Source organism: Lissotriton helveticus, chromosome 1_1 (assembly GCF_964261635.1).
Source record: "Lissotriton helveticus chromosome 1_1, aLisHel1.1, whole genome shotgun sequence".
Taxonomy (NCBI): Eukaryota; Metazoa; Chordata; class Amphibia; order Caudata; family Salamandridae; genus Lissotriton; species Lissotriton helveticus.
Genome location: NC_136057.1, coordinates 255,859,360 through 255,875,949, shown reverse-complemented (window position 1 = coordinate 255,875,949; position 16,590 = coordinate 255,859,360). Strand labels below are relative to the sequence as shown.

The window sequence follows — 16,590 nt, the reverse complement described above, 5'->3', positions numbered from 1 at the left end:
TTTTACCTTTTGATTGAAGAATATAGCGAACTCAATTGCTTTCTTTGAAGCATCCTCAGGCTTGATGGTTAGGGGAGAACAATTTGGGTTGAGGTCGAAAGGTTTTTTGGGTCTGTTTTTAGCTGAATCGAGGAGGGAAAGAATGTTGATGGGGTTGCCTGTTTCAGCCCAATGATTGGAGAAGCTTCCCCCCACCAGCATCAATTACGATACTCTTTGCAATGGTCAAATAATCAAAAACAGCTCTTTTTGAAAGCATACATGGATTCAAATTAATATTTATCTCAGTTCACGGCCACAATGGGACAGGTTTCTCAGTCACAATAATGGGTATCCCACCTGGAACAATCCAGGTGTACCTGTGTTTCCCGAAGACATTTTGTAACTTAAATCAAAACAACCTCCTATATTTTTCCTGGAGTGTATAGCACGAGAACTCCTTAGTAACAGCTCTAAATGCACACCAACAAAACTTGTGAGACGCAACACACGGCCCCAGGCACTCACTCAGACCTTAAAACACATATTTGTAGAAAGATAAACAAACATGGAAAGAGTCACTTGGAGAGGTCATGCAGACAAGCAGGGTCCGAGATACAGTGTAATCACTGAAATACACATTTGAATAGGCACAGTGATATACCAATTATAATTGGTCCACATGACCACTACACGCAAACCGCCATCACACTGAAATATCGATTACATTAAGATGTACAAGGGGGGTGAGCTTCAGATCTCCCGACAATCAGGCTAGTAAATAGGGAAATTTCATTTTAACCGTTTTTTTGGCTTTTAAAGCCAGAAAAGTGCAAAATGGCCCCTGCTAAAATGCCCCTTACAGAGAAAATATTTTGTAAAATAACCAATATTTTTGAGGATTTTCACAACAGAGAGGGAGAGAATGTGTGTGCATTTTGTCTGTGTGGATAATCCTCTCCAAACCCGACTGAAAGCTCCTGTACCCAACTATTTATCAGAAAATCCATTTATTAGGGGGCTGTAACAGATCAAACACCCCGGAGCAATCAATGCCCCCCCCACACACACACACACGCACACACACACACACACACACACACACACACACACACACACACTCACACTCACACACATGTACACAGGAATACACATACAGAAAAACACACAGAGACAATAGCATTGCTGCCACCCAAAACCGTGCAGTACCTTTCTCGCTTGTACTCTGACCAGAACTCTGGATTTCCCTCAATGTTGTTTCTTTGCCTCCTTCCTCCACTGCTTCTCCAGGCTGGGTTGTGGCCTCCACTATATCTGGACCCCCGGGGCGGCTGGAAGACAATGATGTGAGAGCATTTTCCGCCTGAGCCACAAGGAAGGCACTTCTGAGCCCTGGGTCTCACAGGCTGATCCGAAGAAGCTGCTGTCAAGTTTAAATATCTAGATTTATCCTCTGACATCAGTGACCAGGCAAGAAGAGGAAAAGCACAGAGGTATTTGCTAGAGACTATGCCTTAGCATAAAACCCCACGCCCCGGGACACTTCTCTATTATTCAATGCAGTAATTATCTTCGGTGGTTCCCTGCTTTCATTGCTCAATCACTCCTGACATTTTTCTTGGCTGGTTCATAGGGGTGTCGGCTGTGGTTGAACCTGCCATACCTGCCCATTGTGTCTGTCATACTGAGAGTTTGGAAAATGCTGTAAACTGTCTGCATATATTTTCAATTGAATTACTCGTTACAGGAGATTTAAAGGCATCTATCTAAATCTAACTCTTACAAGTTTTGGTAGATTTAATTTTTGGTTATCGATGATACAAGTAGAACTCCTCATGTCTGAATGCAAAGAAAAAACAGAACTGAACAAAATACTCAAACTGGCCTGGGACATCTTACAATCCAACTCCCTGTAAAAGTACAATTCAGATTGTACTTAGGGCCGGATGTATCAAGGGATTGTGTTATCCCTGTGTTATGTAGGGTGTCGCGAGGGCAAACGCAATCCCTAAGTCAGATTTACCAAGCAATGAGAGGCCACCCTGCGTGGCCCTGCATTGCTTGGTAAATCGGGAGTAACACAAGGCACCAGAAGTTGCAGCCTTACGTCACTTTGCTCTGGGTGGAGCGTGGGTGCACCCATGCAGATTTTGGCACACTCCTAGATTGACCAAGCCTGGGAATGCATCAAAAAGTGATGCCTTGACAGGGGAGGTGCAACAAGTAGAAATATTTCTCCTCGTTGTTTCCTCTTTCAAAGTGTGCTGCTTTCTACATCACACTGTGAAAAAGGAAAATGCCTCTGAGGATCGTTGTTGTGCAGGAAGGTGCCTCTTTCTGCACCAAAACAACCCTGGCTGGTGTGCCTGCATTGGTACAAGACAGCACATTGTGCGCCAGCAGAAGGAGAGCACAGAAATGCCCTATATGATGCAAAACATTGTGCATTCCTGCCCTTTCCCTTTCATTCAGTGCAGCAAGGGGTCTTGCTGCCTTGCGTTGGATGCAAGAATGATGAATCCGGCTCTTAAATATTTTTACTTCAACCAAGCTGGGGAGCACATCCATACTGCACATAGCTGATGGGCAGGACAGAACTAGGATGATGAAGGTAAAGGAATGATTAAACGAGTTAGCATTTGATGCAGGGGGAAATCTATCGATTTCCACCTACACTGGAAGGAAAGGCACACATGGTCATAAAGAGGTGTAATAGAGAGCCACATACTTGACAATCTGAGGACTTTCCTCTCTTGCTTATGGGCAGGTCCCAGTGTTAGCCCTCTTGTTACAAGGATGGACTGTGTGACAGGCACATGCAAGAGATCTAGCACAGGGTGAGATACCACTGGGCAGATCCTCGCCCTTGCCTCCCCATCAGCTTCACAGGTTAGGTCAGTGCATTTGTTCAGTAGTAGATCTCCATGCCTGGTAGGATGAGAATGTGGATCCCCAACTCTACCAGATGCATTATAGGACCCTACAAGGGTGAAGCTACTCACAGACTTCCAGGTCCATCAGGCTAAAGAAAACCAAATGCAAACCCCTGTCTTGTGTTACAATCACTGCGTCCTTGCAGTGGTAGCAATTCACAACTCCTGCGGGTACCCAAGCATGTATCGACACTATGCATATTTTACAACCACCAGGATATCACTTTTATTTCTTAGTGTATTTCATGAAAATGAAATTAGGTCCCAGAGAGTCTCCAGGCACAGCTGCAAGGCATGTTAGCACAACAGAGTAATAAAATATACACTACAGTGTATTACAATCACATGCACAAATGGGAGTTTTGAAATTGACAAATATGACAAATATTTATGAAGGCACATGGAATACGGTGCAAATAACCACAAAGTAAATTGTGAAGACCGAAGCAATCTGGCAGCTTTTGTGGATTAGAGGGGTTGTAGACTGCATCTCACAAGATTGGGAGAAGATATTGTGAGACCAAGTGCAAATGCAATTTCCTCAGTTTATTCAAATCAGCATGTCGATGCTCGAGATGATTTGTAGAAGTCATAGCATGGAGCATAAGAGCAGCATCAATTGTTTCACAAGTAGTTGACCGTGTAGAGTTGTTGCATTTCTTGGGCAACAGTGAATGAATGAATGAAAGTGAATTTGTAACAGCGCGATTGCTGCCCTGAGGCGTCCAAGCGCTAAAAAAGGAACCAGTGAAGGATAAAGAGGTTGAGAACCAGAAAAGGAGGGAAAACTGAGTTAAAATTAAACGGAATTGAATAGGTGTGTTTTTAATAGTTTACGGAAGGAAATGAGATCAGGATTGGATCTCAAGTGAGACGGGAGGGAGTTCCAGATCTTGGCGGCGTTGAAGGCAAACGTCCTTCCGCCAGATCTAGACCTTTTAACTCTGGGAACTACTGCCATAAAGGCCTGACTAGAGCGTAGATTTCTACCTGGGTGATACTGGCTTACTAGATCACGGGTGATTAGGGGCCCCGAATCCCAGAAAGCCTGGTGAGCAATACACATTGCTTTGAAAGTGACTCTCTTACGCACAGTAACAGTAAGGCTGAAGTTGTGTCAAAGGTTCCATGCACAACCGTTGGACAACTCCCTTGATGCAAGGTAACACAAGGCAGCACATTGTACAGCTTAACATCACTTTTTTTCACAATCAAACACAAATAACAATTTGTGGTGTATTGTAAATAGCATCTCTCCGTTTTTTTTTCCTTACTGGTTTCCAACGAAAACGTAACTCAAACCTGATGCAAAGGGTTTGCATATATAACCCAACGTTCCTACTCAATGTTCAGGTTATGTGCTCAAATACCATTATTTTAGAGTGCAAATCCATAAAAGTGATTTGCCAAATGTGAATTTTCTCAGAATACTTTTTAAGAATGTGGCAAAATGCTCCATGCAACTAAATCTGGTATTCAGTGTGGACTTGCAAGTTTTGGGATGAACACACATACATGGTAGGCACATTTGTATCATCAGCTCAGTTGTAGATTTACTCCTTTGGAGGATAGTATTATGCGAAAGTTCAGGGAAGGTAGCGGGCAGTAAACAAACGCAAAATGTGTGTGGATGCATAGGACATGGTGTCTTTATGGGTCATTTGTCATTTCTGTAGCATTTTTTTTCACATGCACATGTACAAAGATATGCCTATAAGAGGTCATGTTATGGAGGAAACATTAGGCATTGAACTTCTGTAGCTGGGGCAAGTTTGACTATTCTGATTGCCCATACGCTATGAGCCTGATACACAAAATATTGAGTATTTACACAATGTGAAAATAAATCAGGGCTATATTTCTGAAGCTAAAGTTCTTCCACTGTATTATGCGTAGGGCTTGCTGTTAGTACATTTCAAGGAAGCAAATTCATTAAAAATAATATCCAATAGCGACGAATGCCGTGATCCAAGTTCCAATTCAGATACCGTTGAGAGACCTTGGTATGAAAGCAAGAAACCACCCCTTCCCACTATTTCTTTGACATATAATAGGTTATGTCCAGAAGTTGGCTTATAGAACCAGAGGCATTCTTTAAAATGCTTTCGAGTTGGTGGGTGTGAGAGAGAGATGCCAATGTGACTTCCTGTGATCGGAATTGATTTATTTCATGGGCAAAGTCCTGGGAAAATATAGATTTTTTAAGTTCTGGGTCAAAAATGTAATCTCTGCAACACAGGCACTCTTGCACTATGGTGCAAGGGTGTCTGTGTTGGTCTTGGCAGCTATGTTTAGCTCCAGTTCTAGGAAAAACACTGCGGTGTGCCACATTCTTATAAATATGGCATATCCCTGCGTTTTGGAACTAGCACAGCGCACTGCTGCAAAATGTGCCACAGCACTGCCCCATTTCCTTTTACATATGTCCTTGGATCCTTTACTACAGCTGTCTTCTCATTGCTGCTCAGGAGAGGATCTGCTCCTTCAGACAATTAGGGCAAATATTTGTTTTGGTCTCTTTAGGCAGGAGCCATATTTTCTTTACATTTGACTATGTTGGTGTTCTACCAGGATAGGGCAAAGTTCGGATGGTGTTGATCATGCGTTTGCATGTCTACACATGCATACTGATTATTTTCTATTTGCTAAGCATTATGCTCCCCTCTTAGCTTCCCGAGGGCGTTTAATACACTGAGGTATTTTCCCAGAGAACCAATGAACCTTTCCAGCCTCCACTGCATACAGAGAGAACGGGCCTCATGATAGCCCATGAAGATATCTGGCGTATCAATTTAGAAGAGATACTACAAAACGTCTTGTCTGGTACTTACAATGTACATTTCCCCTCATCAGTCTTTAGGAAATTAATGGAAAGCCCTGTTTAACTGATGTTGGACTCTGTGGTGTCTCCCTCTTCACGGTGTTTTGTCACTCCTTTTTCTCCTTCCTCGTTGTCTTCCTCTTCTCCAAAGACCTTTTTCAGAGCTTTCTCTAGGAAGTTCCAGACTCCTTGCATTTTCTGCCTTCCCACCAAAAAGTAGATGTAGGGGTTGATGCTGCTGTTGATTGAGATACACATGTAAACCGCAAAGAAGAACGCACCAGCAGAGAAACCTGAAGGAAGGACCTGCAGGTAAAGTAGCAGCCATAATACTCTGACGGGTGCTACTGAAATGAGAAAGACAATGACTGTTGCCACAATGACAATGACAAGCTTTGGTGGATGGTTTTGCTTTGAGGATTTTTTAACCATGATAAGCATAATCAGGCTGGAAATAACCATAGTGGGTATAATTAGCAAGAAAACTAATACTGATAAAAATGTGTGGACTGTGGTACAAGGCGCCGCCACTGTACCAAATTTGTCTGAGGGACAACCGAGGTTGTCCACCAGAGTCACAAGAATTGAAAGACTCCAACTTATGAGACACACAAGCAAGGACTGGAAGCTTGGTCGTTTGTAACGATACCACATGGGGTGATAGGTGGCCAAACATCTCTCCACACTAATGGCAGTCAGTAGAAACATGTCAGCATAGTTTCCAAGGCCGAGTACGATCTCCAGTCCAAACAATACTGTCAATGGGTCCGCTGCTGGTTTCTGATTTAAAAAAAGAAGGATTGTGATGCACATCACCACAGAGATGAAGATGAGATAGATTAAGTCAGCGACAGCAAGGTTGATAATGTATATGGTGTACTTAGTCCTCTTGATTTTAAAACATAGATACCAGAAGACCAAACTGTTTCCAATAATTCCACAGAAGCTGATAAACAAAATGAAACCAGCTGCAATGATGAAACTGGAGGACGAGTCCATTACTGAATTGTCTTCCATTGTCTCATTAAAACCTGGAGTATTGGTGATATTACTGGAAATGCTTCCTGCATCTGCCATGGCGGAGTCTTCAAGTGCCCTATTGGGAAAAAGGATAAAACTCTTTTTAGTTGTAAGAATATTAGTTTCAATAACAAACTCAAATAAAAAGGTCATGCACAAATTTTGAGAATATGGTGGAATGCAAATCAAAATACAATCTTTTGGACTGATCTGGAATTGAGCCTCCAATAAATCTGCCTCTAACAACATGAGTTGTGAATTTGTAGCCAAGGGCTTCCCAGGCACAGTGGTTAACAGCAGATTGCAATTGCTGTTTGTACAGGGCATATTTTCCATTGACAATGAAAGAGTTGGGAACTGTACAGTAAGATCTTCTTGACCGACACTTCAAACAAGCATTGGCAAAGCCAAATGGGTCTAGTTTTATCAATGACGGTTTGCTGCACAATTGTATTTTCCAGTGCTTCTAGAAGAGTGGTGCTAGCATTGGCAAATCCAAAAGCAGTAGAAATTCACTTTTTTGGGGCAGTTTATGTAACGCAAACCTGGCCATAGGGTATTAGAGTATTTTATTTAAGCACCAGATTACATTACACAATATCTGATTTTTTTAAGACACTGAGAGATCAATTGATTTTCCCATAATCTCGGGAAGTTTAACCAATGCTAGGACTCAAAACAGCTTCCCAAGTTTCAATGTTGACACTATTATCCTGAAATGCTATTTTGTAAACGTATGGGATGACTGTCATATTGCATCTAAATTGAATGTAACACTATCTTGGAATGCTTTATCAAAATGTATGAAAAACAATGCTGTTATACATTTGCAAATTGGCTGTTGTTAGACCTGGCATCATTGGCATGGTTTCCCCTGACTTTTTGCCTCTACCTCCTGTATTTTTGACACTGTGCTGGATCTCGTTTTTGCTGGTTTAGATGCTTTGGGCACTTTGCCACTGCTGATCAGTGTCAAAGTACACATGCTCCCTGAGTAAATTGTTATTGTAATTGGTTATCCATGATTGGCATATTTGTATTACCAAGAAGTCCCTAGTAAAGTGCACTGAGTGTGCCAGGGCTGGTGATTCAAATGCTACTAGTGGGCCTGCAGCACTGATTGTGCTACCCACATGAGTAGCCCTAAAATGGTGTCTCAGGCCTGCCACCGCAAAGCCTGTGTGCAGTCTGTGGACTGCCATGTCAACCTGGCCAGTGTCCCCTCTGACCAGGCCTAACCCTTCTCTTTCTGTACACATTGGACACCCCTATGGAAGGACCAAGGTACCCCCTGGGCAGTGTGCAGTGTATGTGAAAGGTAGAGCATGTACTAGTGCAGGTGACATGCTCTGGTAGTGAATGACAGCCATTTTTGTTTTTCACTATTGTAAGGCTATCTTGCCAATAGACTATAATGGGGAATGCTGTGTACAGTGGTTACCTGCATATCTTCCCATAGGAGCAAGATAGGACATAAAAGTCTGGTATCCCTGAACTCAGAATTTAATAACACATCTTTTAGGAAAGGTGGTTTTTAAATCCTGTGTTTGAGAACAGCACTTTTAGAAATGGGCTGTTCTCTTGTCTGACCTTTCTGTGTGTCTTGACCTGTTTGTGAATTGACTGTCTGGTTTGTGAGTGACAGGGGCTGGGTGGCTCCCAGAGGCTGTGTGGGCCATCCCTGGGCTGAATAGCTCCATCTGCATCTAGAGTGGTGGGAGGGGATAGCACCTGGGTCTGAATAGGGATGTGCCTGCCTTCCACAATGCTGGCTCTACCTCCTGCTGGGCGGCTGATGACCCCGCCCCTCTCTCTGAAAGGAAAGGAGAAGCCAGGAAAACAAAGTGCTCAAGGGACACCCAGAACTGGTGCAGACCGGCTCAGAGCCCTCATGCACAAAGGGAACAAATATTTTTTTGGGTAAAAGTACAGGACCCCAGACTACAGAAAATTAGATCATCCTGGAATCAAGAAGGAACCTCTGCAAGGAGAAAGCTGAAAGACTGAAGAGGAAGGACTGTCCTGCTGTGTGTTTGTGGGCTGACCTGCAGTTGCTTTGCTGCCAAGGAGAGGGAAAGGACTTTGCTTTGTGCTGTGTCCCCTTGCTTGAAGAGATCTCCAAGGGCTCCATGTTAAAAAGTCCCAGGAACGAAAGGACTTCACCCCCAGCTTCCCCCTAAACTCTACTGAGAGATTTATGTCCTTTCTAGAGTGTTTGGGCCAGTTGTGGTGTCTCTGGTAGTTGTACCTTTTGTTTGGGAAGCTGGACAAGAAACAAACTAAGACAATCTGCAAAGTTTCACGCATCGCTCGCTTGCGGAGCGCATTCCTGACAGTGCGAGGGAATTCCCGCCACCACGAAGATCGAGATCGTCGCAGCGCCTATTGCCGCTGCAAGAACCGACACATCCTTCGCTTGCAGAATGCATCGCTCTGGTGCGGGAAGATTACCATCGCTGCGAGTAGCGTCGCAGAGTCTGTCGTCACTGGGTGGGATCGTTGCACTGCCTGCTTGCAAATAGCATCACGTCGCTGCGAGTGTCATTGCAGAGCCATTGCATCGAGGGGCTGCAAGAGGAGAAGATCGACGCTGCGCATCGCCGCCATACCTGAGATCGTCGCTGTCCCGAAGATCGTTGCATCGTACCTTTGCAAGACGCTTCCTACAAAACGTGCGCACCGGAATCCATACAAGGTATTGCATCCCTCCCCATACAGACCCGAGTCACGGCACCACGCCCGCTGCATCCAGCGGGGTTGTCGCATCGCCTCTCCAGGGTCTCTGGAGTGACGCATCGCTTGATTTTCAACGCTGCAGCTTTCACTTGGACATTTTGTCGCATCTAAAGGTACTTTTGGCTAAATGTGACGCAACTGTGGATTATTTTAACACAACCCTAAGAAGTCTTTTGAAATCATAACCTTGAACTGTGTATGTTGGATTTTTGTCATTTTGGTCTTGTTTAGTTTAGATTAAATACTTCTATTTTTCTAAACTGGTGTGGAGTCCATTTGTGGTGTTTTCACTGTGTTACTGTGAGTGTTGGTAGAAATACTTTACACATTGCCTTTGATTAGCCTGTCTGCTCGTGCCAAGCTACCAAGGGGGTGAGGAGGGGTTATCTAAAGAGTGTATCCCCCTTACCCTGACTAGAAGCAAGGGTCCCTATTTGGACATTGGTACCTACCTCTGCCAACTAGAGACCCAGAGATCTAACAGCTGTCATGTTGCATATCATGGTAGTCATCTTGAAAGAATAAAAATATAACATTTAAAGATGACCACGGGCCACAGTTGGCTTTGCCAGCACTTGAAAATTGCACTACAAGCATTGGTAAAGCAAATAGTGATGGATGGTTCCTAGGCTAAGCGTGGTGCCTTTCTTGAAAGTATAGAAAATGCCATTCCAAGATGTACATCCACGGTAATTGGCTTGCAATGTTTGTACTGTTTGTAGAATTGTTCTGTAAGCACTGGCAAATGTAAAAGTGGCAGGCAGGCCCTCTTGGACTGCTACTCTTAATACTTCTAAGATGGCCACCACTTTGCATTATGATACAATGCACCGAACATTTTTGAAGAATAATAACCATTCAAGATAGATGACCGCTGCTTGTTGCCTTTGTCAATGCTTGCGATGAAATACTTCAAGAACTGCCTATAATGGCAGCAGCACCCAACATATCGGGATAAGGAGAGAGAGAGAGAGAGAGAGAGAGAGAGAGAGAGAGAGAGAGAGAGAGAGAGCGAGAGAGAGAGGGAGAGAGAGAGATCAAAAAGCAGCACTGCCCTTTATTAGCAGAGAATGGGGTTGGAGAGAGGAGGAAATAGTGTGATAGAAAGCAGAAGGCAGCGGAGGAAATACAGAAGTGAGGAGAAATAGGGATGATGGTGAGGTAGAAAAAGGGAAGAGATAATAAGAGAGACACACATAAAGAGATAATAGGAGAGAAAGAGAGAAAGGAATAGGACATGCACTATCATCAAGCGCCACAACTCAAATGCCAGAGAAGCATGCAGACTAAATAGATCCCTTATATAAGCAGTGGAAGGATATACTCAACCAATGAAACACAGGATGCAGCTTAAATGCTTCAGGGTTGAGACAAACAAAGCGATAGGGAGGTAAGCCATTGATTCAAGAGCAAGGCATTGAAATGGGCAAGCAAGCACCCAATCATAAGCAAGAGGTAGGCCCAAAGCCCACTTTGTATAAGTGTTAAGGTATTGGTTACAATGCTGTCTTTGACAGACAGTTAAAGCTGTCTGTCTCGAGACCCCAAAAACTAGGTAGGAAACCAGTGTGAGAGGAAATGCTTGGCCTTGGCTTAGATACTAATACCGTAAGGATTTCGAGAAGTTTTGGTTACAATGTTCATCATTATTTTAAATGTAGTATTTAGCTTTGTGTATAATCAAGGACATTTCCTTTTATGAAAAGTAAAGCAGTGATTGGACTTTCTTTTAGTAAAGGATATGTGGCTGTTGTACTGACTTGTACACATGGAAGTCATTTAGGGGTCACCATGGGTTGCAGCTGCGACCCCTAGATTGCACTTTGTGAACCCTGGCACTACAATTGCCCCCTGGTCTCAGAGGTGGCAATACCATTCACAGGAATACAGGAACAGTTTGTCCTTATTACCATTTTTTGGGGCTCCTTGCTTTCAGTCAGTTTTGTATTACACAATTAGTGGTAAACATGATATTATTGACTGTCTGTCTAATAAACAAAATGGAGTACAATCAACTAGAATATGACCCTACTTGGCAGGTAAGGTAAGTAAAAAGATGCTTTAAAATGTATTTTGTGTGTGCTTACGGGTCAGAATGGGCTTATGTAAGAGAGGTAAGTATATGAGTGAATGTGTGTGTATGTATCAGTATGTATGCGTAAGTAAAAGTAAAGGTCAAATAGCCTGTGATGTCACTTCCACTACCCCTGGCATTTTGGTTAATTGATGTCCTTGCTTCTAAGGGGTCAATTCCGATTCAGGAAAAAATGCCTTCCTAATGCTATTCGGAGGTTTACCAGATGACCGAATCGTATCCGAAGCTTTTTTCTCCTAATGTGCAAGCACAATGCGAATTCCAGTCAAATTCTAACCGAATCGTCGGGTCCAATTTGTGCTCTATGTCAGTACCCAATAGGCTCAGGAAACACGGAGTACGCGTTGTACGGAGGCTCCAACAAACACATTTCCAGATACGCAAGTACGATGCGTATTGAAAACGCGTCGTACAGGGCTCCGCTTCCCGCAAGTTTCAGCATTCGGACGAGGCGTATTGATGCTCCGAATCGCACCAGAACACGAAAAACGGGCACGAGACGGTGCAGTGTTTGTGTCTAATGTGCTGTTTTAATACTGGACTAAGTGGCATACTTCGCGGACGCGTCTGTCGTGTCTGCTGCCTCGGTTTGTAACTGGGCTATCTTGGTGCTTCCACGTATGAGTCTGATACAACAGGCTCCTTTCCTACCAAATCGTACCTAGAGTTTATTACCCGACTGAATCATTAGGAACTTTTATACTTCGCATCGTACTTGCACATTCGGAAGTGTACGGAGTGTGTATGATTCGGTCATAAAAAATAACGGGTCTGTGTCGGGTACAACGATTTCCTTCCCGAATCGGAATCGACCCCTAAGTGTTGAATCTGCATCGCCTCCCTGAGTAAATCTTCACCTTGCCTGGCTTGCTATCCTGAGGGTTATAAGTTACAGGCATATACTTGATATACATTTTTAGATCCAACAATAAGGTTACGGCACACTTGTGTAAACTACTCCAGTTGTTACAAGTGGCATTCAATAACCTCTAATTCACCTGTAACAGTGTTTTAGTCTGCCACAATCAAGCCACCTGCACCTATAGTTAACCCATGGATTTTTCAAAATATCCTGATACCTTGCCCTAACACCTTCGCTAGATAACCAGTTATGGTAATGGCTCTGACTTAACGGATGGTACTGCTAACAGCTCTCCACCCATGCAGCTCTGCCTCTTCCACCTCACAGTTGCCTCTTCCACCTCTCTGGTAGGCAGGGGTTCGAGTCTGTCTTTTGTGTCCCTGTGTCCTTTCGTGTTCTATTCTCCGTTTGTTTTAATTTTATTTTGCCACATTATCTACTTCTGCTTCTGTCCCTGTTTCATGCCCTCCGTGTCTGTTTTTTGCCGCTGCTGCCCCTGCAGCCCCTCCCCCCTGCCGGTTCTCGCTCCCACCTCCCAAATACACTTCCTTTCCCTGTTACCCTATTTAATGGTGGCAAGCCTGTCTGCACCTGTCTGCGCCCATCTGCACCTGTCTGCGACCAGCAGCAGGGACCCTGGTCTTCCAGCCACCCACCGGTATGACTCAGCTGCACTCCAGGCACTCCACCCCGGAAGGTACAAGAAATGCCAGCTGTCGACGCCAAACACCACCCACTGCCATTTCTCCTGCCGCAACTGCCGCCGAACCTTCACTACCCTCTGCACCACCACGGCTGCCTCCCCCACGCCGGACGCCAACACCCCCAAAGCCCTGAAGTGCATCCTCCTCAATGTGTGCCCCCTGCACAGACATGTCGAAGAAATCTGGGACCTCCTTGAGGATGGACCACCCCAACCGCCCAGGAGGAGGACTCGCCATCACACTCAAGAGCTCCCTCCGACTTTCCTGCACCACCACAAGCGACTCCACCCCCACCACCGAACACCACTACTTCCAGATCCAGACCACCCTAGAACCACACTCTGAGGTGCCCTCTTCTACAGATCTCCCGGACCTCGCGCCTCGTTCGCCAATACCATTGCTCACCTCATTGCACCACACAAATCACTGACAGAATATCGACTCCAAGAATATCGACATCAAAAATTTTGGAGGCGAAATATCGAGACCAAGAATATCGACATATTATCTTTATTATGATAAGTACAAAAATATTGAGAGAAAAAAATATCGATGTCAAAAATATCGTTATTAAAAATATTGTTTGTTATTTAAGTTGAAAAAATAATATAAAATAAAGTAAAGAATGATAAATTATATATATAATGTAAAAATAAATTAAACAAATACATGTAACATATAATATATACTTACTAATAAATTTGAATATTTATTGTATTAACTTATAAAAAAATATATCAAATATATTTTAAATAGATCTATACACATTAAATAATATACATCAAAATTAAATAAATATATATAACTAATTAAAATGTTTTTTATTCTTTTTAATATTAATTCTATACTACATTAACAAAAATAATATAAAAAATAATAGATAGCAGAGGCAATAAAATTACTATTCCAACTCAAAACAGTGCAACACTAAGGAAAATGTTGGATAGCGTAGGGATAAAAATTAGTATTCCCACCCCAGCGAGTGCAACATTAGGGAAAGTGCTGGATAGCGTAGGGGTAAAACATTACTATTTCCACTCTAGTGAGTGCCACAGTAAGGAAAGTGTTGGATAGCATAGGGGTAAAATGTACTATTCCCACTCCAGAGAGTGCAACAGTAGGGAAAGTGTTGGATAGCGTAGGGGTAAAAATTACTATTCCCACCCCAGTGAGTGCAACAGTAGGGAATGTGTTGGATAGCATAGGGGAAACATTATTATTCCCACTCCAAAATGTGCAACAGTAGGGAAAGTGTTGGATATCGTAGGGGTATAAATAACTACTCCCACTCCAGTGAGTGCAACAGTAGGGAAAGCGTTGGATAGCATAGGGGTTAAAATTACTATTCCCACTCCAGAGAGTGCAACAGTAGGGAAAGTGTTGGATAGCGTAGGGGTTATAATTACTATTCCCACTTCAAAGAGTTCAACAGTAGGGTAAGTGTTGGATAGCGGGTGGGTACAATTTTGTATTCCCACTCCAGGGAGTGCAACAGTAGGTAAATTGTTGGATAGCGTAGAGGTTAAAATTACTCTTCCCACCCCAGTGAGTGCAACAGTGGCGAAAGTGTTGGATAGCTTAGGGGTTAAAATTACTATTCCCACTCTAGAGAGTGCAACAGTAGGGAAAGTGTTGGATAGCGTAGGGGTTATAGTTACTATTCCCACTCCAAAGAGTTCAACAGTAGGGAAAGTGTTGGACAGCATGGGGTAAAAATTACTATTCCCACCCCAGTGAGTGCAACAGTAGGGTAAGTGTTGGATAGCGTAGGGATTAAAATTAATATTCCCACTCCAGAGAGTGCAACAGTAGGCAAAGTGTTGGATAGAGGAGAGGGAAACATTACTATTCCAACTCCAGGGAGTGCAACAGCAGGGAAAGTATTGGATAGCGTAGGGGTCAAAATTACTATTCTCACTCCAGAGAGTGCAACAGTAGGGAAAGTGTTGGATAGCGTTGGGGTAAAAATTACTATTCCCACCCCAGTGAGTGCAACAGTAGGGAAAGTGTTGGATAGGGTAGGGGTTAAAATTATTATTCCCACTCCAAAGTGTGCAGCAGTAGGGAAAGTGTTGGATAGCTGAGGGGTAAAAATTACTATTCCCACACCAGTGAGTGCAACATTAGGGAAAGTGTTGGATAGCGTAGGGGTTACAATTACTATTCCCACTCCAAAGAGTGCAACAGTAGGGAAAGTGTTGGAAAGCGGAGGAGTACAAATTACTATTCTCACTCCAGTGAGTGCAACAGCACGGAAAGTGTTGGATAGCGTAGGGGTTAAATTAACATACTTATTAATTAAATACTTTTTGTATAATAAATAACATATTAAATTTAAGTAACTAAGAAATTAATATTAAATAATATTAAATAATAATAATAGTAAATTAATATTAATTAAATAAAATTAAATTACTTCATAACACAATTAATTTAATTTGCCATTAATCTAATAATAAAAATAAATAACAATTAATAATAAAATAATTAAAAATAAAAGCAAATAAAAAATAATAATAAATACATTATAATACATTTATAAATTATTCAATTAATAAAATGTAAGTACCAATTAATAATTAATTAACCATATATTATTTATCAATAACAATACATTAAAAACATATTAATGATTAAATTACTTCCAGCCCTATTACCCTATGAACCCACAACCGACTACACATAAAAAGTAACATAATTAATTAAATTATTTATTAATCAATTAATAAAAAATAATTACCAATTACTAATTAATTAACAACAAATAAACAACAATAATAAATCAATACAATTATAGATTATTTATAATTACTATAATGATACATGAATAAATTATTAAAAATGATATACCAATTGATAATGAGTTAACAATACATTAATAATTAGTAACAATAAATAAAAAACAATGAATTAATTAATTATAATTACATTACTTCTCACACTATTCCCCTATAAACCCACAACCCAGTCTGACACTAAAACGCAACATTTACTTAAAAAAATTACTAATTTCTAAACATTTAATACATATATTTAGAAATAATTAAAATACATTACAAAAAATGTTAAACATACATATAAAATACATACTAAAATACATAACACTAATATAAATATCGATATTATTAAAAAAAATTTGCTTACGATATCACTTCGATATTACTAACTTTGATATAAAAAAACAATATAACTTACTTTAAGGTCGATATTCTGCTCAACGATATTCTTGACATCGATATTCTGTCCCTACGATATTGTAAACTCGATATAATTGTAAGTCAATATTAAAAATTCGATATTTTGACTGCCCACCGCACCACACACCATTGCCTCCATGGACTACATACTCATCGGAGACCTGACCTTCCACCTCGACAACATCAGCGACCCCAACTCCACCGCCCTCATGGATAACCTTGCTAACATCAGACTGAAACAGC

At 42.0% G+C, this 16,590-nt stretch overlaps 2 protein-coding genes across 2 annotated transcripts in view; both read right to left on the bottom strand.

The window, feature by feature from the left end:
• The window catches only part of LOC144791027 (proto-oncogene Mas-like), a 170,126-nt gene extending 168,720 nt beyond the window's left edge, over nucleotides 1-1,406 (bottom strand). The window contains exon 1 of the mRNA XM_078665764.1: nucleotides 1,189-1,406. The gene's annotated coding sequence lies outside the window, so the exon portion shown is untranslated. The remainder of the gene's footprint in view (nucleotides 1-1,188) is intronic.
• Nucleotides 1,407-3,111: 1,705 nt separating this feature from the next.
• LOC144790941 (proto-oncogene Mas-like) overlaps nucleotides 3,112-16,590 on the bottom strand; it is a 41,177-nt gene continuing 27,698 nt past the window's right edge. Inside the window, exon 3 of the mRNA XM_078665590.1 lies at nucleotides 3,112-6,829. Within this exon, the coding sequence (XP_078521716.1) occupies nucleotides 5,794-6,829 (1,036 nt within the window). The 3' untranslated portion in view covers nucleotides 3,112-5,793. The remainder of the gene's footprint in view (nucleotides 6,830-16,590) is intronic.